Source organism: Penicillium chrysogenum, assembly GCF_028827035.1.
Source record: "Penicillium chrysogenum strain IBT 35668 chromosome Unknown utg000005l_segment0_segment0, whole genome shotgun sequence".
Taxonomy (NCBI): Eukaryota; Fungi; Ascomycota; class Eurotiomycetes; order Eurotiales; family Aspergillaceae; genus Penicillium; species Penicillium chrysogenum.
Window position 1 is genome coordinate 197,916 of NW_026622753.1, and position 21,655 is coordinate 219,570.

General features: G+C 50.0%; 6 protein-coding genes across 6 annotated transcripts; 3 read left to right on the forward strand and 3 right to left on the reverse strand.

The window, feature by feature from the left end:
* Nucleotides 1-413: 413 nt before the first annotated feature.
* On the reverse strand, nt 414-2,084 carry ssn3 (cyclin-dependent serine/threonine protein kinase SSN3; the record flags this gene model as incomplete). The annotated part of the gene is made up of 3 exons (XM_056714201.1): nt 1,931-2,084; nt 1,532-1,685; nt 414-1,482 (listed from the first exon to the last, which is right to left on the reverse strand). The coding sequence occupies exons 1-3, from the start codon at nt 2,019-2,021 to the stop codon at nt 414-416; spliced, it is 1,314 nt and encodes a 437-aa protein (XP_056561823.1). The 5' UTR covers nt 2,022-2,084.
* A 411-nt stretch (nt 2,085-2,495) lies between these two features.
* On the forward strand, nt 2,496-4,019 carry N7489_008452 (putative MFS glucose transporter; the record flags this gene model as incomplete). The annotated part of the gene is made up of 2 exons (XM_056714202.1): nt 2,496-2,594; nt 2,658-4,019. 2 exons carry the CDS (start codon nt 2,496-2,498, stop codon nt 4,017-4,019), a joined length of 1,461 nt encoding a protein of 486 aa, XP_056561824.1.
* A 606-nt stretch (nt 4,020-4,625) lies between these two features.
* Nucleotides 4,626-8,285, forward strand: N7489_008453 (putative phosphatidylserine decarboxylase Psd2; the record flags this gene model as incomplete). Its single annotated transcript, XM_056714203.1, has 7 exons — nt 4,626-4,769; nt 4,842-4,886; nt 4,943-5,158; nt 5,225-5,648; nt 5,701-7,230; nt 7,297-8,048; nt 8,112-8,285. 7 exons carry the CDS (start codon nt 4,626-4,628, stop codon nt 8,283-8,285), a joined length of 3,285 nt encoding a protein of 1,094 aa, XP_056561825.1.
* Nucleotides 8,286-9,170: 885 nt separating this feature from the next.
* On the forward strand, nt 9,171-11,072 carry N7489_008454 (Mis12-Mtw1 family protein; the record flags this gene model as incomplete). Its single annotated transcript, XM_056714204.1, has 5 exons — nt 9,171-9,378; nt 9,441-10,034; nt 10,100-10,270; nt 10,326-10,494; nt 10,550-11,072. The coding sequence occupies 5 exons, from the start codon at nt 9,171-9,173 to the stop codon at nt 11,070-11,072; spliced, it is 1,665 nt and encodes a 554-aa protein (XP_056561826.1).
* A 1,059-nt stretch (nt 11,073-12,131) lies between these two features.
* Nucleotides 12,132-14,750, reverse strand: N7489_008455 (threonine/serine exporter family protein; the record flags this gene model as incomplete). The annotated part of the gene is made up of 1 exon (XM_056714205.1): nt 12,132-14,750. The coding sequence occupies one exon, from the start codon at nt 14,748-14,750 to the stop codon at nt 12,132-12,134; it is 2,619 nt and encodes an 872-aa protein (XP_056561827.1).
* A 4,415-nt stretch (nt 14,751-19,165) lies between these two features.
* N7489_008456 (uncharacterized protein) lies at nt 19,166-20,899 on the reverse strand (the record flags this gene model as incomplete). Its single annotated transcript, XM_056714206.1, has 1 exon — nt 19,166-20,899. One exon carries the CDS (start codon nt 20,897-20,899, stop codon nt 19,166-19,168), a length of 1,734 nt encoding a protein of 577 aa, XP_056561828.1.
* Nucleotides 20,900-21,655: the final 756 nt, after the last annotated feature.

Genomic DNA, 21,655 nt, shown 5'->3' on the forward strand with positions numbered 1-21,655 from the left:
ATATATACCGCTGCAGTGACAATCGGAGGTTTTGGCTACTGCACAACGAAGTAAAATACAAAAGTGAATAAACGGGAAGGGAGTAATTCCGGCCGACAGAAGTCATGCGCTGCCAATTGCGCTAGCCGGGCTACCTTTCCGTGTTATATATATAAACGGGGATAGTCCAATATATAGATTTTCGGGAATGGGATAGGGACATGGGCAATTATGGGAATTACGGGTACAAAAGGCCTATGCCAAGCAATCGGAATGATTACTATCTAGCAGAGCTTGAATGACCCCTTTAGGTGAAAATCGATCACCGTTCATAATGCATGACATATAGTGGTCATAGCCCCAGGATATCATGGCCAGCCTGTCCACGAGCAGCAAAATATGACCAACACAGATATGCAGCAAGCAAATGAAGATTACTCCTTGAGGCGCTTCGAAGCCCTCATCAACGAATCGTCTGGCAGTCCGCTCCGTTTGGTGCCAGGAAGACTGCCAGTGCGAATATCATTATCATCCTGCGTGACCCGACGGTGTGGGTATTTGCCCTCGATACCCTCAAAGCAGTTGCCACTGATAGGGCCGCCATTGGTAAAATAGGGGTGCTCAAGCGCTTGCTCGGCGGTCATCCGCTTGCTAGGGTCATATTCGAGCATACGCGATAGAAGATCGAATCCATCTGCACCGGGAGTACCGGCACTGGAGGTGGACGAGTATCCACCGTTTTTCAGACAGCTCTGGTACCAGCCTTCAAGATTAGAGCCGCGATGGAAATGTGAAGGTTGACGGTGGAGCACTAGGGATTGGAGCTGGGAATATTCGGGCATGGAGGCTAGACCCGGCCAGGACTCTTTGCGGGGAAGACCGAGGATTTCGACAATCTTCATCATTTGGTTCCGTTGGAACGGGACTGTTTTCTTGCTGTCCATTTTGGCTTCTTCGCCTTTGAATATTGGTCGTAGCGAGAGTAATTCGGCGAAGATACAGCCTATTGCCCACATATCAACTGCAGGGGTATAGTGCCGGCTTCCCATGAGCAGCTCGGGTGCACGATACCAGATTGTGACGACGACTTTGTCGCCCGAGAACAGAGAATTGAGTGGCTTGTAGAACAGACGTGCTAACCCCAAGTCGCCGATGCGAATAGCACCGCTTGAGGTGACGAGGATATTGGCTGGTTTCAGATCACGATGTAGGACCCAGTTGGTATGAAGATAGAGCAATCCATTCAACAACTGGAACATGATGGACCGGACCATAGGCGCTGGAATAGCATGCCGCTGAGGCTGAGTGTGATGATGAATAATTTGCAGCAAATCATGCTCTGTATATTCAAACACCATGAATATGCATTTGTCTTCCAGAATGATCTCTTCTAGTTGGACCACATTCGCATGTGAGAGCTCAGTGCACAGTGCCATTTCACGGATAGCCGACTGCGACAGACCCGTGTATTGGATGGTTTCGCCTTCCTTGTCGGGTTTGAATCTGGATGATGTTAGAATGAATAAGAAATCCAACGCTGGAGGGCTTTTACTTTTTGATTGCAAACTCCCCTTTCTTGCCATTTTTGCCAACAGCCTTATACACCCGGCCATACGTACCACTGCTGATGAAGCCTACTATGTTATACCGATCTCGGACCCGGACTTTGCTGGTATACCCGCCGGGTCTTCTTGATTCAATAGCATCTGTATAAACCCTCAGTTAGCATATTTCGGATTGCCGGATTAAGAATCGAATGCGTTCGCGAGGATTCCACTTTGCAAATTCGCACAGAGACAAGATCAACACAAAGAATCAAAGGGCAAGAGTTACCACGAGAATAGAATCCTCCAGAATTCATGAAAGGGAAACCCCTTCCAAACATGATGGAAAGATAGAAACAAGCCGTTACACCAAGGAACGAGTGATCACAAGGAATATATATAATTACCATCGACAGTAGCCTGGAGACTCCGTTTCAAGTTACCGACTCTGGTTCGCGAGAGAGAGCCGGAGGAAGAGGGCGGGTTTGTCAGACTCATTTGTGGATCTGAATGGGCCGGTGATATTGTCACTCCATTGGTGGAGAGATAGCTTTCTCCACGATTACCAGTTCTTTCAATATAAGAAAGGATTTGAAAGACGAGAGAGATATTCCAAGGTTCTAAGGTATTGTCTGAATTGTACAATGCGACTGCCCACCTGGGCAGGTGAGTTCAGCCGAGTCAACGCTTAGTCAGATCACATGTCGGACGGCTTCACCTGGGTTGGCGCTTCACCTTCTTGTAGCTTCAACTCTTCAACTCTTCAACTCAACTGCTTCTAAGTCATCTAAACTGTGAAGGACTCTATGTGATCCAATGTGAAGTTTGACCTAGCCAGACCTTTCTCGTCTGACCAACTTGACACTTGACCTCATCTCATCTTATCTCTGCGATTGACAAACGTCATTAGCTGGAGGTCCTCTTATCGTACCTTCAGTCCCGGGGTCGTCGATCCTAGAATTTGTGTCAACGATGGTTTTGGGCGCATCAACCCGGTCGCGGGTTACACCGTACTTGATATATCTCGTGTTTGTTGTAACGCTTGGTCCGCTCCAATTTGGCTTTCATCTGGTACGATATCGTCCCCTCCATGTACGGAGTATACTTAACATTACTGATACATGAATTATACAGGCAGAGCTCAATGCCCCAAAATCCGTGATAACATGCGAGCGTCAAGGAATTCATTCTTCTGGCATCACTTTCCATGGTCTGCCGCAATGTTTCCCTATGACGCCATCCCAATTCGGCCTCGTCTCTTCGATCTACACGCTCGGTGGTTTACTTGGAGCCCTACTGGCAGGACCTATCGCGACCAGATACGGACGTCTGCTTGCATTACGAGCGACCACGGTGTTCTTTATTCTGGGGCCTGTGGCGGAGACACTTGCGCCAGCGATTTCCCTCTTGAGTTTTGGAAGATTCCTCTCTGGAATTGGCTCCGGTGCTGCAATTGTGGTTGGGCCTATCTACATTTCAGAGGTCGCTCCTCCCAGTGCCCGAGGCCTCTTCGGTGCCTTCACCCAGATTATGACCAATGTCGGTATTCTGTTGACACAATCCCTGGGATACTTCTGGAGTGAAGCAAGACTCTGGAGACTCATACTGGCTGTGGCCGGGATCATCGGTGCTCTAGAGCTTTTGGGGCTGTTCTTGGTACCAGAAAGTCCTTCATGGCTCGCAGAACACCAGAAGACCAGTCAGGCACGCCGAGTCCTGCAGCGGATCCGTGGTAGAGATGCCGATATTGAAGCGGAGATTGCGGGCTGGAGGACCTCAGATGCGCCTGCATCGGGCGAGCAAGAATCCTTGCTCCCTTCATCCGGTGAGGGGGCGCCTAAGAAGCCTATAGTCACGTTTTTGCAGGTTGTCAAAGATCCCTACTACCGCCCAGCTATTATTGCCGTGGTTGGGGTGATGGTCGCCCAGCAACTCACTGGGATGAACAGCATTGTTATGTACAGCGTGTCCTTACTACAAAGCATATTACCAACGACCGCTGCGCTACTCACGATAATGATATCTGCAGTTAATCTTGGGATCACGCTGGCGTGCTCCCCACTGCCCGATCGCATTGGCCGAAAGTTGTGCCTGATGCTGAGCATCTGCGGTATGGGCTGCAGTTCTGTACTTCTCGCGATAAGTATTCATATGAATGCTAAGATTCCGACGGCGATTGCTGCCTTACTTTTTGTGGCATCTTTTGCGATCGGACTGGGCCCGGTCCCCTTCATCCTGGCCTCCGAGCTGGTTGGGCCCGAGGCTGTGGGCGCAGCACAGAGCTGGGCGCTGGGTGCCAACTGGATCGCAACCTTTGTGGTGGCACAGTTCTTTCCAGTGCTTGATGATGCTCTCGGTAATCGTGGACAAGTATACTGGGTGTTTGCAGCTATGGCCGGGTTACTCGGTGCCTTCATCTATTGTTATGTGCCGGAAACTAAGGGCAAAGCTAATGCAGACGAGGTTTGGGGGCGAACAGACCGACGACAAGACTGACCTTAGATTTGTCCCTTTTTCTACAAGCATTCATAGCTCTATGATTTTCCAGAATAAGAATAACACCTCGGCTACAATATACATCTCAACATTTGGTATTAAGTAGGATGCGGGGTACTGCATCTCGTGCAGGGCCGTACATTGCATAAATGTCTGTTAAATCAAAGAGATACATAGGTTCAGGGCATCGCCAAGTACAGACATGTACACAATAGGCATCCATTTTTCTATTTTTCCCGGAGAAATAACTTGCGGTGTGGAGCTGTCTTGATATCCCAGTTTGCCCCCAATTCGTAGGTGTCTCTCCCACTTTTCCCCTCAAGTTTCTCTACATTTTCCCCGTCAAGATCTAATGATCTACCCTTCAACCCATCTGAACCAATCCCTGTGTTTTGAATTAACCAAAAGAGCTTGGAAATTACAGTGGGTAAATCCGTTTCTTGGCTGATCGACCCGGATCACAACCAGCGGATCGTCGATCAACTACTCTGGGGTCTCTCGTAAACGTCAATTGTGTTGACCAGGGGCCAAGCCACCCCGCCCAACACTTTTTTTTCCCTTTATTTCCGTTTCCTTGTCTTTCTTCTCATTTTGTGTACATCCGCAATGGTCCGGTTGGCACTACCCCAACGGTTGAGCTCGCACCTTTCCGCGAGGAGCGCGTCGTCAACTCCCGGACAGAGCAGAAGCGCCAGTCCATTGCGATCGACGGAAACCAAACATTTGATACTCAAGGTTTCAGTAATCCGGGTAAGTACTGAGGGATTGTGTGACCTTTTTGTATTCTCATGAGCTCCTGGCTGATTTCAATGGTTTCATCAGGGACGCAACCTCGCAGCCAAAGATAGAGGTGGCACGAGCGACCCAGTGAGCATCCTTCCAACAAAGACAATTCGAACCGAGGCCGCTTACATGTTGTACAGTATTTGGTGGTTACATTAGGAGATGCGAGGCAATCAACACCAACCATATTCAAGACCCTGAACCCCGAATGGAACGTCTCGTTCGGCATGCCCGTGGTGGGTGTACCGCTGTTGGAAGCTATATGCTGGGATCACGATCGATTTGGCAAGGATTACCTGGGCGAGTTTGATATTGCATTGGAGGACATCTTCGCCGATGGCGAGGTGAACCAACCGGTGGGTGAAGGGACACGTTGCTCGGATATTTGGGGCCAACGCTGACTTTTTCTTCTTCGCCCATAGCCCAAATGGTACACTCTGAATTCCAAGCGGAAGACGTCCAAAAGGAAGGACAGCACTGTGTCGGGTGAGATCCTACTGCAGTTCTCACTCGCCGATTCTGCGAACCCCGCTGCCACGCCGCCGGACATATTCGGCAAGTTCAAGAAATTGGTATATTCAGGTGATGAGGATGACCAGAACGCTCAGATTCCTCCTGCCGATTTTGATGACTTGGAACGGGACGATGAGACCTCTGACGAGGCCGATGACCAGGCGGGCGGTCCAGAAGTGGGCGAAAAGCGTCGTCGGCGACTTCGGTTGGCTCGATTGAGACGCAAGTCCCTGGCAGCTCGTGCATACCAATTCTCAGGCTCGGGAACTGGGGTACAGGGTATCGTTTTTATGGAAATTGTTCGAGTGACCGATCTGCCCCCTGAACGGAACGGTATGGATTATCTTCCTGCATGCAAACCGCTAAATGTTAATTGGTGTTATAGTAACACGGACATCGTTCGATATGGACCCTTTTGTCGTGACCTCTCTCGGAAGGAAGACCTTGAGAACCCCCGTCATCCGCCATAACCTTAACCCGGTGTATCATGAGAAAATGGTGTTCCAGGTAATGCGGCACGAACAGTCTTATACTATCAGCTTCAATGTGATAGATCGAGACAAGTTCTCGGGAAATGACTTTGTTGCCTCTGCGGGTTTCCCTCTGCAGAATCTCGTGCAGACCGGCCCGGAAGCAGACCCTGAGACGGGACTATATCAGTTTGTAGATGAAGTGGAGGAAGCTGATTTCACTACAGCTGCCAAGTCTGGTACGCGATCTGGAGTTAGTCCCTCGCGATCCGGAATCAGCCCCTCGCACTCTTCATCAAGTCTGTCCAAAATGGCTCGGCCTATATTAAAAACGCGTCAATCCGCCACTTCAGTCTCAAGCCAGTCAATGCTCGAAGCTCCAGGGCCGACTCTGCTTGCACCCTCTTCCCTCCCAGAAGAAGGCGTTTCAGAGACGGATAGTGCTAGCTCAGTGCAGCTAGCTTCCACGCTGAACATCTACGATGGCGATTCAGTTCCGCCACCTGACCAGGACGGCTTCAGACCTTATACTATCCCCCTTGTCCTCAAGAATAGAGAACGATGGGAAGACAAGCACTCGCCAGAGCTACACGTCAAGGCGAAGTACCTGCCGTACAGTGCTCTTCGACAGCAGTTCTGGAGGTTGATGCTTAAACAATATGACGCCGACGATAGTGGTCGCATTGACAAGGTGGAGATGACGACAATGCTGGATACTCTCGGTTCAACGCTAAAGGAGTCGACAATTGACAGCTTCTTCGAACGTTTCAGCGCAGAGAATGAGTCTACCGGGACCGATGATCTGACATTTGACCAGGCAGTGATCTGTCTCGAAGATACGCTTCAGACTCTACAGAAGAGAAATTCAATGGCGTCTCCCGAAGCGCCTTCAGGCCCCCTGTCAAATTCTGGAAGTCAAGATAGTGAGCCATCTAGCAGCGACGAGCACACCTTGGAAACCAACACCGCTGCTGCTTCCAATACCGATCCGCAGAAAACGACTATTCCAACCCTGTCTAGCGAAGAGCAATCTAGCTCTTCTGATGAGTATCTCCAGCCGGATGACCTCGCAGACGAGAGGGACGAGGAGCACGTCATCGAGATTCGCGAGTGTCCGCTTTGCCACCAGCCACGTCTTGCGAAACGCTCTGATGCGGATATCATCACGCACATTGCTACGTGCGCAAGTCAGGATTGGCGCCAGGTTGACAACTTGGTTATGGGTGGCTTTGTGACTTCCAGCCAGGCACAGCGCAAGTGGTACTCCAAGGTCATCACGAAGATTTCATACGGCGGATACAAACTCGGAGCCAACTCGGCCAATATCCTTGTACAAGATCGCATCACGGGTCAGATCAACGAGGAACGCATGAGTGTCTATGTGCGACTTGGAATCCGGCTGCTATACAAGGGCATTAAAAGCCGTGATATGGAAAAGAAGCGAAGTATGCAACCATTAGGATCGAGTACCCATCCAAAGAGAAGATACATTTGCTAACAAACTTTACTAGTCCGCCGTGTGCTCCGCTCTTTGAGTGTCAAGCAGGGTCGCAAATACGATGACCCAGCCTCGGCATCCCAGATCCAGGACTTTATCAATTTCCACCAGCTGGACATGTCCGAAGTCCTGATGCCTATAGATAAGTTCCGCAGTTTCAACGAATTCTTTTACCGCGCACTCAAGCCTGAGGCCCGTCCGTGTTCCGCTCCCGATGAGCCTAAGATCGTTGTGTCTCCCGCCGACTGTCGCTCAGTGGTCTTTGACCGCTTGAGCGATGCAACCAGCATCTGGGTCAAGGGTCGTGAGTTCTCAATCGAAAGATTGCTAGGCGATGCTTACCCAGAGGATGCTGCTCGATACCGAAACGGTGCCCTCGGAGTGTTCCGTCTAGCACCTCAAGATTACCACCGCTTCCATATCCCCGTAGATGGAATCATGGGTGAACCCAAGACCATCGAGGGCGAATACTATACGGTGAACCCTATGGCGATCCGATCTGCTTTAGACGTCTACGGCGAAAATGTCCGCATTCTCGTCCCCATTGACTCCGTTGAGCATGGCCGAGTTATGGTTATCTGCGTCGGTGCCATGATGGTCGGCAGCACCGTCATCACCCGTAAGGCCGGCGAGAAGGTTTCAAGGGCCGAGGAATTAGGCTACTTCAAATTCGGCGGTAGCACCCTTTTAGTGCTCTTTGAAGATGGCAGGGTCAATTTCGACAAGGACCTGGCAGACAATTCAAAGGGCGCTCTTGAAACTCTGGTAAGAGGCACACCCTCTTTCTATCTACTTAATCAATTGCATACTAACAATTTTCCCATTTAGATCCGAGTTGGCATGTCTGTCGGCCACAGCCCGGACATTCCTCAGTATGAACCTGACATGCCCAAGACGTCGGAGAATATCACTGCCGAGGAGATGCAGGAAGCCAAGCGGCGCATCGAGGGCAGCCTGGCACCAGCAAGCAACGCCTCCACTTTACTCAAGTCGATTCAATGACCCGATTATCTGTCTTCTTTTTTCTCTGGAGTGGACAGGACTCAACTCCCACCGCTTTTTTTCACTGAACATATTGCTTTTCAACACTGGTGTCGGGGTGTTATTTTGTATTCTGGTTAAAGCATCATAGCGTTTATCTAGCAGCATCTGCGCATTGCGAGGAATTGGGGGTAGAAGAGATGAGAGAGAGAGAGAGAGAGAGAGAGAGAGAGAGAGAGAGAGAGAGAGAGAGAGAGAGAGAGAGAGAGAGAGTTGCATTTTAGAGCCAGTCATACATTAACAGCGCTTCAATCTTTTCCAATCATACAAAAGCAGTCAAAGCAGTCGAAGCAGCCAAAGTAGAAGACCAACGTTGAAGTATAACGGTCGATAGTCCCAAAACAGACTAGCGCGGTCCCCACGCGCCCGACCAAAACAACCGCGTGCGAGAATCCAACCCACCACTCACACCCCAAGCCGCCGCTCCCTTGCGTGTCTTTTTCGCGATTGAATTGAATAAGTCGCCTAGTCTGCTGCTATTTAGCTGCAGTTCTGAATTGGGACGCGACCCGCGCCTAACATTCCGCGAGCCGACTGGCCCACCTCAACCCAACCGTGCCACTACCCTATACACACATCAAGTACATTAATCAACAAACCGTCTGATTCACCGACACCGCGTCGAGCTCGACCAGCTGTTTGGGGGGTGGAATAACTCGAGTTTGGTATCCGTACGCACGCGGGAGTCGCGCCTGTTGTTTCTCCAGGAAGTCTCTTCAACCAGGGGTGTTTGACTGGAGAACAGAACACCGCGGAGCGAGTAGTCGACACCGGAAAGGGGGTGCTCGCTTCGCCGCCCCTACGTTTATTTCCGACCACAATAACCCCGCGTGGACCCCTCCTGACATGACAGTCGCGGTCCTGGCGACCACAACGACCAAGACGAAGCGTCGCGAACCGCTGGGGACGATTGCAATGGCCGCTCCGAAGACACAGTCGCGCTCTGCAGCTGCGTCCTCTGGGACTGGAAAAGCCAAGGAACGGAGGACTACGCGACTCAGCGCAAGTAAACAAGAGCTGGAGAACACAAACAAACTAGGGAAGCGGACAGCTGGTGAGTAATTTGCTGGGTGAAAATTGTTGGGCTCAGGAAAGAAGCATGCTAATGTCTCTCAGTGACATACGAGGAGGATGCAGAAGGGTTCCAGTTCGCTCTACTACCATCGAAGAAGCCCAGGCCATCAATCGAAGCGGTCCGAGAAAATCACCATTCGGACGTGGAAAATGCGCCTCCTAAGTCAACACCGAAAAGAGGACGACCACGGAAAAAGCAAACGGGCGAGGAGACCACTACAAGCGCGGTGCCAGAAAAGGAGAAAAGCGTGGAGCTTCCAACTAGGAGACCCACGAGGGGGACTGCAAAGACTACACATACAGAACCTGAATTTGAACCGACAAACGCGATCCGCTCCTCACGAACCCGCGACAGCCCAGAGCACCAACCTGAGACAAAGAAACCGAAGAAAGCAGGACGACCACCAAAAGCCAAACAGCAAGCGCAAGTGTCTGAGTCAAATGGATATAATTCGCCCGCGCAACCTCCAGAGGGTACGAAGGTGGCACTGCCGGTGGCCGACACCCCGGTGATTCAGCGAAATAAAGAGTTCAGAGGCGGAAAAGGTGATAAAAGCGAGAAAGGGCGACGGCGGAGCAGCTTGAGCATGCGAGGACGAAGGGCCAGTTTTTTGATCGACTCCGGGACATCAAATGGTAGGCTTCTCGGTCTGACATGGGCTATAAATGGCCGAATGCTGATTTTCTCTTTTCCTATGCAGCGTTACCCCATAGAGAAGTTGGTACAGCGGATTTCTACAAGCACATCGCCGATGACGGAATCCCGGAGCCGCGAAGGATGCGACAATTATTGATTTGGTGTGCGACTCGTGCAATAGGGGAAAAGCCCTCAGGGGGTTCAAACTCGGACGATCAAAGTGCGCGCTTAGCAGGTACGTGGAAACGGTTGACTTGTGTGAGAGGGTTGTTTATCTGACTCTTTTCCAGCTCGTGTGATTCAAGAGGAGCTTCTTCAGGATTTCTCGAACAACTCGGAGCTTTCCAACTGGCTTGACCGCGAAGATTTGAACCCTCCAGCCGTGGTTGTCAAAAAGCCGAACCCGCGAAACGTGCAAAATACAGACAAGATCAAGGAGCTGGAGGAGCATATACAGAAGTAAGTGTATTGCCGAGAGCTGCCACAAAGGTATAAGACTAACGGGCTTCCCCAGATTACACAGAGAAAGGCAGTCTCTCAATGCGCTTCTTCGACAGCCAGCCATCCCAGCCGTCAAACAATCCGACAGCCAACAAAAAGATAAGCAACCTTCACGTAAATCACGACGCGAAGAAATCGACCCCTCTCTCCTCGACCCCTCGCAACAAACCATACTGCAATCCCTCAATCCCTCGAATCAGCCAGAAGGCGAATCCTCTACCCCATCTTCAACCCGACCACCTATCACTCCATCTGCCGTCTCTGCTCAATTATCGCGCATCACGTCTGGGCTGGCACCGACACTCGATACCTTTGCAGCGGGTGTACATGACATCGAACTATACCGCGCCTCCGCAGATACCGTTTCATCCCGAATATTACGCATCTGTGCACAGCGACTGGAAGAACGCGATGCGCAGAACACGCAGCGTCTCCTCGCAATGGAAGGCAACGATGACGAACACCCACCACCAACGAGGATTAAGGAAGATCTGGGTCTCATTCTGGGGGCACTTAGTCGGGTGGAGAGACGATAGAAAATACAGTCTATCCTTCCTACGTATATTCTCAATAATCTGTTTTCCGGCATTCGGCATTCGTTTTTCCTTTCTTCCTTTTTCCGTTTCCTGCGGGGATTCACCATGAATGTATTGATTGATAGCGATGATCTTGACGAAACCCCAGCCCAACATGATGGGAGGGGAAAGGCGCATTTACGGTGGTATTTAAATCGTTTGACAAGCTCGGCGTTTGGGGGTTTGGGATTGCAATTCTAAGATATCTAGTGCTCCATAAAGTGCATTCGTTGAATCTGGATTTGAGACCGAGATTCGAGATGGAGTAAATAGTTAGTTAGGTACCTAATACATGCCATCCATCACTCATTGATGACTACTTTCTGCTGTCCGTATGGAAAGATGCCCTAGTTTATCTGGTTATTGGATGTTATACTGGTCTTACATGAGAGAAGCTCATATGTACATCTGTATCCACAGCTATTATACTAGAATAGATTATTGCGCAATAACATGCCACATCTACAAGGGTCTACGGCTGTTGTATATAAACAAATGACAAAAAGTCATATTTCTGCTCCGTCAATTGATGGTTTCAATATCTCGCTGAGATACATAAAAACAAGGCTCAGACAATACAGTTTTGTTCTTCCCATCTCGATATTCAAATATGACACAAGGGAGAAGGACAAAGAGAATGGCAAGACAGGCACACGCGAAAGCAGGCCCTCGGTGATTTTCGTCGTGACTCGTGAGAATCGTAGCTTCTATATATGTCCAGACGGAGAGTCCTGGAGGGTCAGGATAGTGAGTCAATATAGACTTGATCGGCGAGGACAGGGAATAAAAATGATCGAGAAGACGCAGCAAAGAAGTCAGTGGTTCTTTGCATTCGCCAGCCTCATAGAACGGATAACAACTAGAATACAGCAAGTGAACTCCCGTTCCCCAAATCAGGGGTTCACGTATGCGAAATGCCGGAGAGACTCGGCCGAGCATGGCGATAAAGTAATGCACGTAACAAGACGAGAGGTGGATGCAATAGAGGATAGAGGGGGAGACGACGGGGGACTTCATGGCCTAGAAGCTAAATAGTCCGCTGCGCTTCTTCCCTAGCGGGTAAATCACCAAGGCCGCTAGGAAGAGACCAACTGTCGTGCCAATAGCAATTTGGACCATGCCATATCCGATATCGAAGACGACCCCGTAGCTTTGATTCTTCGCCTCGTCGGCTGAGAGCTTCTTTGCCGCGTCGACAAATCCTTGTGTTCCGTTGTTCACAACCGCATATGGGGACCGGGTCATTTCCTCCGCAGAAGTAATACCTGATATTAAAGACCCACTAGCCGCAAGACCGGAGGGAACGAGAACAAAGATGGCCGGCAGCATTGCCGCAGCGGCGAGCCCATGTCGTAGCCGGCTGTAGAGATTGCCCATTACACCAATGACAAAGGCGCCCAGGGCATTGGACACTTGAGTGTTAGAATAGAAGCGCTTGGCGCTGAAGTAGTTGGTCACGTAGCCAGCCAGAGAGATTACCATCATAATCGGCATCTGTTTCCACTTGGCGCGGTTGACGATCGCCAGGCATACGGTGAATAGGATCACGAATGGAAACCGCTGCAGGTACTCGTTGTGGATGGGGCTGGCGGGACATGTATACTCCTTTGAGGCTTGAGCGTCGAGGAGCCCGTAAACGGCAGTCCCAATGGTGATCCCAAACCCGAGGAACAGCGAGTATATGATGGCGTACACCATGCGAACAGAGCCTGCAACAATACTGCGTGACTGGAGCTCCAGACTCGCACATAATACAGTGTATCCTGGTAGGATGAGGGCGATGGCGGACTGCGCTAGAGCAGAAAAGCAGAACAGAGGTTCCCCATGAAATCTGATGCTTCCGAAGGCACGGGCAAGGAAAGACGTCAGGACTGCGGCGGAGATTTCAAACACATTCGAATATAAGCTCGATTTGGTGGACAAGATCAATTGTAACACTCCGAGGAGACACCCCAGTAGAAATGCCACGGGGATATCAACCGGACGAGCATTGAAGGCAAAGGGCCCGACTGATGCGCTAGCACAACCATGGGCGAAGATGAGGAACATGAGGTGGAATTTGCTCTGCTTCTTCATAACCTCATCGAGCCGCTGTATTGCCTCTTCAACCCCGATGACATCGTGAATCACCTCCTTATAAATCTCATGTACATCGGCCAGTTTACCCAGATCAATACCTTGGCTGGACCGGACAACCTTGACCTCTGTTGTGTGTGTGGAGGCATCGTCAAAGGAGATGATCATGCAGCCGGGTATATACAAAAACTGGCCATCGATCTGGATGACACGAGCTGTCATGCGCATATATTCCTCCAACCGATGAGTTGGAGCTCCATACTTCATCAAAGCACGACAAAGCCGGATTAAGTACCGTTGTCGAGACAGAAGATCAGCAATATGAACAGTGATATGAATTTCATCCTCAAGCTGGGGCTTGGGACGTGAGCGGCCTAGACTGGGAATCGCAGCACCACTGCTGCGGGACCGCGTGAGCATGGCAAAGGGAGAGCCAGAGCGGCGGGACGAGCCGGCCATGGAAATGCTAGAACGAGCGGTAGATTTATCGTACCACTTCCTTTGCGGTTTCCAAACAGAGTCCGGGGACAGGCCGCGTCCACTGAACTCAGAGGAGCTCCCCTGTCGAGATCGCCCATAACGTCCTCGATCTTGGTTGTGGTTATGACGAGTCTTGTCGTAAAGCTTGAGCAGCGATGAAAGAATGCCTCCGCGGTAATGTGACGTCCGTTCAGCAGACTCGTATGAGTTCCTGTCCTCGCTGGCGGTATCTTGGTCATTGGAGTGCAAACCGGGCGATTGAGGGCGAAGGCGATTCAGGAAGTTGAGGTCTCGAGGTGACATTTGATTCACTAGATAATGGGCTCTGGTGGTCTGCGGTATTGATCGCCCGTCTAAGAAGTCCGCTTCATGTTCATCTATTAAGTTGTTGAAGAGTTGTTGTTTCTCGGAGCAGCTTAACACAGGAAATTTATCTCCATCTTCAGTCTGGTACACCACTTCAGCGGGGGTGGAGCCAATCTCAGACACTAGACTGCACCGAGGGCTGTGCTTCGGAGAATTATGGGGAGAATTGAGAAGGGATGCGAACTTGTGGGCCCTTTCATGTGCGAAGCAGGTGGTCCGCCCCTTGTCATTCGTACCCTGACCAAGCTGATACTCTCCTAAAGTCCCTGGGGAGCTAGACTTGGTGCTGATCGTCAAACCGGTACCATCCACTGATGCGCTAGAGTGATCACCTTCCACCTGTGGTGCCGGCTGAGAGCTTGAGGAGACTTTTTCCTGGAAGCCCGGAATGTTGGCAGTGGGTAATGGTCTTTGCGGCAGCTCGGTGCCCCTTTGATCCAGTCGGAATTCGACCATGGACCCAGTAGGTTGTTCTTTCGGCTCGGATTCGCTGACTGTAAGCTTGACGCGGTTCGTGGTTTTCAGAATGCCTGCATTCCGATACTTGTCCTGTGCACTAGCGTCACTGAAGTTTCGCACCTGGTACACTGGCTGGCCCTGGCCTTGGAAGCTATTACTGGACGGTGATGATGCAAAGCAACACGACCTTGATAGACTTGACGATCCTTCATCAGAGGCGCTGCGGGAGATCGGAAGGTCAAAATAACCTCCCGCCATTCTGGTGTAATCCTTTCTCTTAAATGGGCATCTACTTTTTGGTTACTCAGTAGAGCTCACAGACCCCCTGGGTGACCGAGCTCTTGGATAAAAGCACGGATAGGGCGGTTCATGTGCCCGACTGGTCAACTGTAACCCAGCAACAGTCAGTTATGTGAGATAACATGAGGAAAGCTCTTGTTTCCGGGATCTTGTCTTCAATAACCAAAGATATAGTGAGCTCACCTTCAAAGCAGAAACACAAAGCAGAAACGAGGAAGAGATATTGACGCCAACGCAAAAAAAGGAACTGGCACAAACCGGCACGCCAAGTCTAGAACTTCTTGGGAAGGGGGTGGTTGAGATCGGAGGAAGTCCCACCAGGAATGATAACTATGTCATGTGTACATAGCTAGGCATAGGATATTGTATCGGAGAATAAGGACATATGCAACGTCGGAGGAAGAGGGAAGAGAAGTCAGGCAAGGTAGATCAATATAAAAGAGACAGTGGACACGAAGTCTGGGATGCAGGAGTTCCTCTATTTACGAGGATCCTCTCGGTTAAAGACAGGACTAAAATAGAAGATAAAAAAAGTCTTTTCCGGCTTGCTGGGCAGCACACGGACCATATCAAAAAGAGTCAAAGGCCCAATGAAACTGCATTGGAGGGGAATTTCTTTTGGGAGATGATGACCCCGTGTAGCCGTAGAGGCGCCATCCCCATGCCAGGTCCTCAAGGGTTTTGCCATTTTGCCACGATAGTCAATCAGCTGGCAAGGTCCATGTCCATAGCAAGCCGAGGTACGGAACTGATAACCGGAATGGTGAATAGATACGGTACATTCCCCCTTGGCGGGTATTGCGGGAGATTGACACCTTAGTCGAGGAAACCCGGTTCTCTAACCCGAAATGGAACAGATTGTCATCACAACCGACGTTCTGGATCATATATCGTCGAACCTCATCGAATCTCGACCGTTGGCCGAGCAGAAGATCCCCCAAAAGGGGAGAGAGAGACAAGAGGACCGAGCTCCTGGTCAAAGAGACGGGTTTCACAAGCCCAGGTCCCACAAATCCGCGTCAAAAAAAAAAAAAAAAAAAAGAATCTGATGGCCGCGTCAGGTCAAAGGGGGTGTGTGTGAGTGGGTATCGAGAGAGATTGGCTGAAGAGTGATCTTCATGATCAGAGGTTGAAAGAAGATCAGTGGGGCAACTCTTTTTTTTAGCGTATATTATAGATTTACCTTCTCATGTTGACTAAGAAGGAATATCTGGTCTTATCTCCCCCTTCTTCTACTTCTATTTTCGTCCTTGACGTATGAAATGCGATTACGAACCAGTCCAAGCCATCCCTTGTACCTTGTGTGTCTTTGACATCATGGGAAATCATCCGACAGGCGAAACATTTCCGTTATGCAAGATACCTGCAAGATACCTGCTTTCCACTAGTTCCTTATTGAATCGACCAGTCGAGAACTACATCCCAATCTATCCTACTACCCACCTGCATAATATAATCTACATCAATATTCGGGGTCTGAAGATACCGATCACATCATCGGGAAGAATCTGATCGGTATTGCTGGCTATCTCCTTCCTTCCCGACCGAGATCTACACGGAAAAGTAGGCGAGTACTCGTACCGCGCGTCAACATCCGGAAGACTTCGGAGACCGACTCGGTGTCCATCTTCAGAGGGGATGTTGAAGGTTTTTGATCAGTCCCAGCAATGTATAGGGTACCACGGATGAAAAGGTCACACTGATATCCGGGGAAATTGTTTGCTGTCTCTGCTTTTGCCAGTGCCGGAACTGTTTCTATTGCCCGTAGGAGAGTTCAACAAGCACACATGCACTCCTGATTGGCCTCGAAACAACCCCCTTCATGATCAACCAATATCCCAGACATGAGCTCCTCACTCGTCATTGTGCCACCTAAAGATGTGAGATGCTTATCTAGGTAATGATTATTACCCAACATATGCTGCCTGAAAACCTACGTCAGGGGGAGCTTGGATGATTTAAGCTTACAGATGTGGCTGCTGACTAGTTCTGGATCCGTGCTACTCATGAATATCAGTCAGGGGGAGACAACCAGGGCCCAACTTGATTCTCGGGTGTGGCAATCGAATGGTACTTCCAATTGGGTACCGTGCAAGGTGACTGTGTCTCCTAAAAACCTCTAGGGTATCAGATAGGACCAGGATCGTCTATTCCGAAGTGCTTGTTATCAAACGTTAATTATACCCGGTATGATCCTCCCCTTTGTTTCCCTTCCTGGAATAGATCGACATTTTACGCTATTGAAACTATCAAGGCTTGACTAAACATGTCTTGCTTTCACCTCTATCTCATTCTTTTATGCAACAATACGACCGCACAACCATCCGTGCCACCCTCTCCCTCCCTCTCAGTCACACGGCCCTCTTCCCCGACCAGCCGCACCGAAGATAATGGTGTGACCTGCAAGGACGCAGGGACCAATACTTAAGCTCGGACTGCAGATTGGGCATAAATACTCTCCTGTCTATGTGAGACTCATGTACTACGGAGGTCCGGCTGCTTTATCCTCGGGTAGACACAGATAAAGCTGCTCTAATTCCAGGATTCTTGCGTGGCCTGGGAATATTCCGTTTCCCTGCAGTTACCCATTGTGACATTGTACTTTCCACGTTAAGAAAAGGAAGATGCCGTTTACATTTCTAGGCTTGAGTCCTCGACCAAAGTATACTCTTGTCGATAGTAAATTTCTCACTTTGCGTATTTCTGGCATCCTTTTTATGACAATACATTCTAAGGCTGTGGACGTTAATGGGTTGACTTTTGCATACCTAAGTAGAGGTACTTCGGTATATAGACTTGTCGACTTAGGGTTTGTGTCAAGGTTTTTTAAAGCCGTGGTCGTACCATGGTTCTTGATATACCAGGCAGACCTCACGTACTTCGGAGCCAAAACCATATAGGTAAATGCATAAGTAGGTAATGGCTAGTAGATTCCACTTTCGACTCCCCACAATGCCAAGGTCTGTTTGATGCCGGCATAAGCAGCCAAGTATATATTAGAATTACTATTTATGAGGTCCACTCCCCACCCCAAGGGAGTATTTCCCTATTCATCGTGTAGGCGGACATTAAGCTATATATATACATACTGTTAGAAGCAGTTAGCAACATTTACCTCCTTTTGGAATGTGACCTTCACGTCTTTTACTCTCTAGCCGCGTCATTAAACCCCTCGTTTCGGGCAGCTCGTCACTTTCCTCACCGACAGCGGCCACTTTGGGATGTGAGCCCATTACAGTGAAATTTTATAGCCACTTCTTATTTTGCCTTTTGACGAAAAGTGTAAATAAAGACCGAAATAGTCATGCAGCTACTCCGAGCTCGGAGCCACCCTCCATAACTATCAGCATACACTCCGGGACTCTGTGACTCTGAGTCTACGAATGGAGGTACATAGTGCATGGAAACTATAGACCTTCAGATGTGATCTAGCGAGATTGACGCGGCCTCATCTTGCATATTGATATCAATTTCACAAGCAGTTAAGGCGACCTCCGATGGCTTTTCTTCAGGGTACCTTGTAGTAGCCTTTTGACCTATGGTTTATGCCTTCCTTTTCTTACTTTCTGGTCACAGGGTTAAACATCAAACCTGAGGGAGTACCAACCATAGACGCCTTTCCTACATATAACTTTCGAGCAATGCCTACCTATGACTCTTTTAACAGACCGAGTAACCAGGTGTTCCACGTGGGTCATTGTAGGACAACATCAGAATTACCGTAGGACCTAATAAGCATATCTGCATAATCGATGGATTTGCTCGACCAAAAAAACTACTTAGATACTACATACGTTCATGGAGTATGACAACATAGCCAAACAAGATAGATACTTCAAACAAGATCAGACACTTGCTAAGATATGTATTCACCAGGGTCTGAGCTCAAAGAATGCACCAGGCAGAGCTGTCTGTACATAACCAGATGTACATCAGAAGCCAAATGGAGAAAGAAGAAAAGACAACTTGCCATTGCAGGTGCCTCCCTTCCAGTCTCAAGCTCACCCTGCCTGTTCCGAGAAAATATAGCCGGTCTGGCCTGGCCAGCCCCGGCCGTAATGAAGCCAGGTGGCAAAAAGGATCGAACGTAATGGATAAAGATAAAGAGAAGCAAAAGAAAACAAATAAGAATAAAGTCATTTCGGACCAATCAAGGTCTTTCGTCACAAAAACATAAACCTTTGCATAAGTTGCCAGCAATAGCGGTAATAAAAAAGGAATGTCGGAGGGTCAGCCGCTATCGAGGTATTTTGGTCAGGACTCGATAGGCAAAAAGACAAAGGCCAACCAACCCATTTGGCAAAAGAAAAAGAAAAAGAAAAAGAAAAACATGAAAGTAAAGGTCATACGTCGCTGTCGCGTTGTGTTTGGCATTACATGAAGGGTGTCTTGCGTTTTTCAGCGCTGGACAACACCAGCATCGGCGTCTTGCGTCGTTCTGGTGCCTGGGCTACCGGCCCCTGGCCAGCAACAACATCCGCCACTGAGGGCGACGAGGTGCCACTGGCACTAGGCGAGGGAGCATAGTCCCCGCGAGAATCGACAAACTTTGAGTAAAAGTAGCCACCGTCTTCGCTAGTCGGGGTGGCGCTGTGGAAGGGGCTGTCCGGAGACTTACGATCCCGGCCAGACTTCTCCCTTCTCTCAGACCCAATGGCACCATTAGCAACTGCTCGCAGGCTGCCTAGACTGGGCTTGCTAGAGAGGCTTCCGCCGCTGCGCACGGTGGCATCATCGCCATCCGAGAAGGTAAACTCTTTCTCACTCGCAGGAGTGTTAGTCCCTCCGCTGCTATGGTATCCAAAACTGCGTGTGTCGCCACGACGCTCGATCCCCGCGCGAACAAGATTGTGAACGGCACGACGTCGCTGACGGGTCGCAAAGTTCTTGCTACCTTCGTGCTTTGAGGTGGGCTTGGCCACGAGTTCCTCAAGCGAAGGGGGGCCACGGGGCTGGCGCATCGGATGCTCACCAGCACGACTTTGACCGGGTCCAAATGTTCCAGTGGCCGGTGTCGGCGGCAGGGCAGCAGACCTAGGCCCGGGTCCCACATTGGCCTTGGCGGTATCAATGTTCGTCTTGATGTTCGGGTTGAAAGCAAGGTTCTTGCGGTGGCCTCGGCGGAGAGCATTGAAAGACGATTCGTGGGGCGGAGATGGGCTGCCAACTGGAGGAGAAATTGGCTGCGGGAATTGCATGGAAGATTGCGCGGAGTCCGCAGGAGGAGAGATCTCTGCACGGAACTGGGGAACTTGCTGTCCAACATGGGACTGGGTATCTTGATAGAACTGTTGCTGCTGATCTTCCTGCGAGTTGTTATCCATGATATAGCTTTGTTGGCCAGTCAGAGGATTGTAGACGCAGAACATTCCAGGTTGACCAGGAACTGGTTGCACAATGGGCTGAACGCCTTGCTGGAGCTGCTGTTGATAAAATCCCATACCAGGCATGGAGAGCGAAGGAGCCTGTTGCTGCCGAGGGAGGGACATCCCAAGGTTCAGGCCTTGGAATTGCTGAGCTGCGGCAGTGACACTGATCAACTGCTGTTGCAGACGTTGTTGCTGGGCAGCAAGGAACAGGTTGGTTGACATCAATTCCGCGTACATGTTCTCATCGATTGGGATATCGCCACCAGCCATTTCAAGCGTCGGAGGTGCAAGTACCTGCTCCGGCATAGTGTACATCATGCGGTTGTGGTGCGAGTTGCTGCGGTGCGAGTTCGCGTTTTGATTCGTGGTGTAATTGTGCTGTGGGAATCCAGTTCCGGTCGCAGTTTGTGGAACCCGGTCCGTCCCTCGGCTGGAATACCCAGTGAATCGTGCACCTTCCATTCCACTCCGTTGCTGATGTTCGGAGGGGATCGTCGCAGACTTGGGAGCAGTGCGCAGTCCAGCCAAAAGATGAGAGCGACTGGTACGCGGAGTGGAGACAGATGCCGATGCCTGGGACTCGTCAATGGTAGCAACCTGGGGAGGCACACTCAAGCGCTTGATGTGAGAGCCTTTGCCGCGCGATGCGAAGCCAGAGCCCGGCACACCCAGGGAATTGCCATTATTGAAGGAAGAATTGTAAGACATTTGAGCAAGACCGCCAGCGTCCATACTCATATTCGTGGTAGAGGTGGATTGTAGGTATGTGCAATAGAATGCAAGCAAGACAAGTGGTATCTTTTTGACGTCCGGAGTAGAGGTGAGCGTTTGGGGTCAACCACAAAGCTGAACTCACTTTCCGGCGATTAAGGAATTATGGTGTCTATGCAAGAACGAGCGCTGAAATAAGTCTGCAATATCGAGATCCAACGACTGAAAAAGAAAACGTAGACGCGAGAGTCGGTTTTCTGTATCCGGGGCCTGGTCAGCAAGATCCAACGGATGGAGCAGAGGGCAACAACACGTACCAATCACAGGTGAAGATATGCAAAGAAACCGAGCGAGTGGCTAGCAATAAAGACGGCAGAAGATAGAAACCAAGCTGTACAAGGACCTGCTGGGTTTGAAAGTCGCGAACACGAGGAATAGGTCTCAAGGAAGCCGAGGTGGTGATCTGTTGATAGACACCTCGGGGAAAAAAATAATTAAGAGGATATTTTTGAGGAGAAAAGGCCACGCACGAAGCAAGACCACGAAGAAAAGATAATAATGTCCGGGGGGGAATGCTCTGCAAATCCCAGCCGAATAAAAAAAAAAGAGAGTAGTTGACGCGATACCGAAAGTCGAAGACTTCAAGGTTGAAACACTGAAGGTCGCGTCCAAACAACCCAGTGCGGTGCGAATAACCGAGGAGAAAACAAGTTCAGGGATCCGGCCGAAGAGATGAACTGGATATCAAAAAACGATGCAGCGAATTCGGGTCTCGGCCAAACA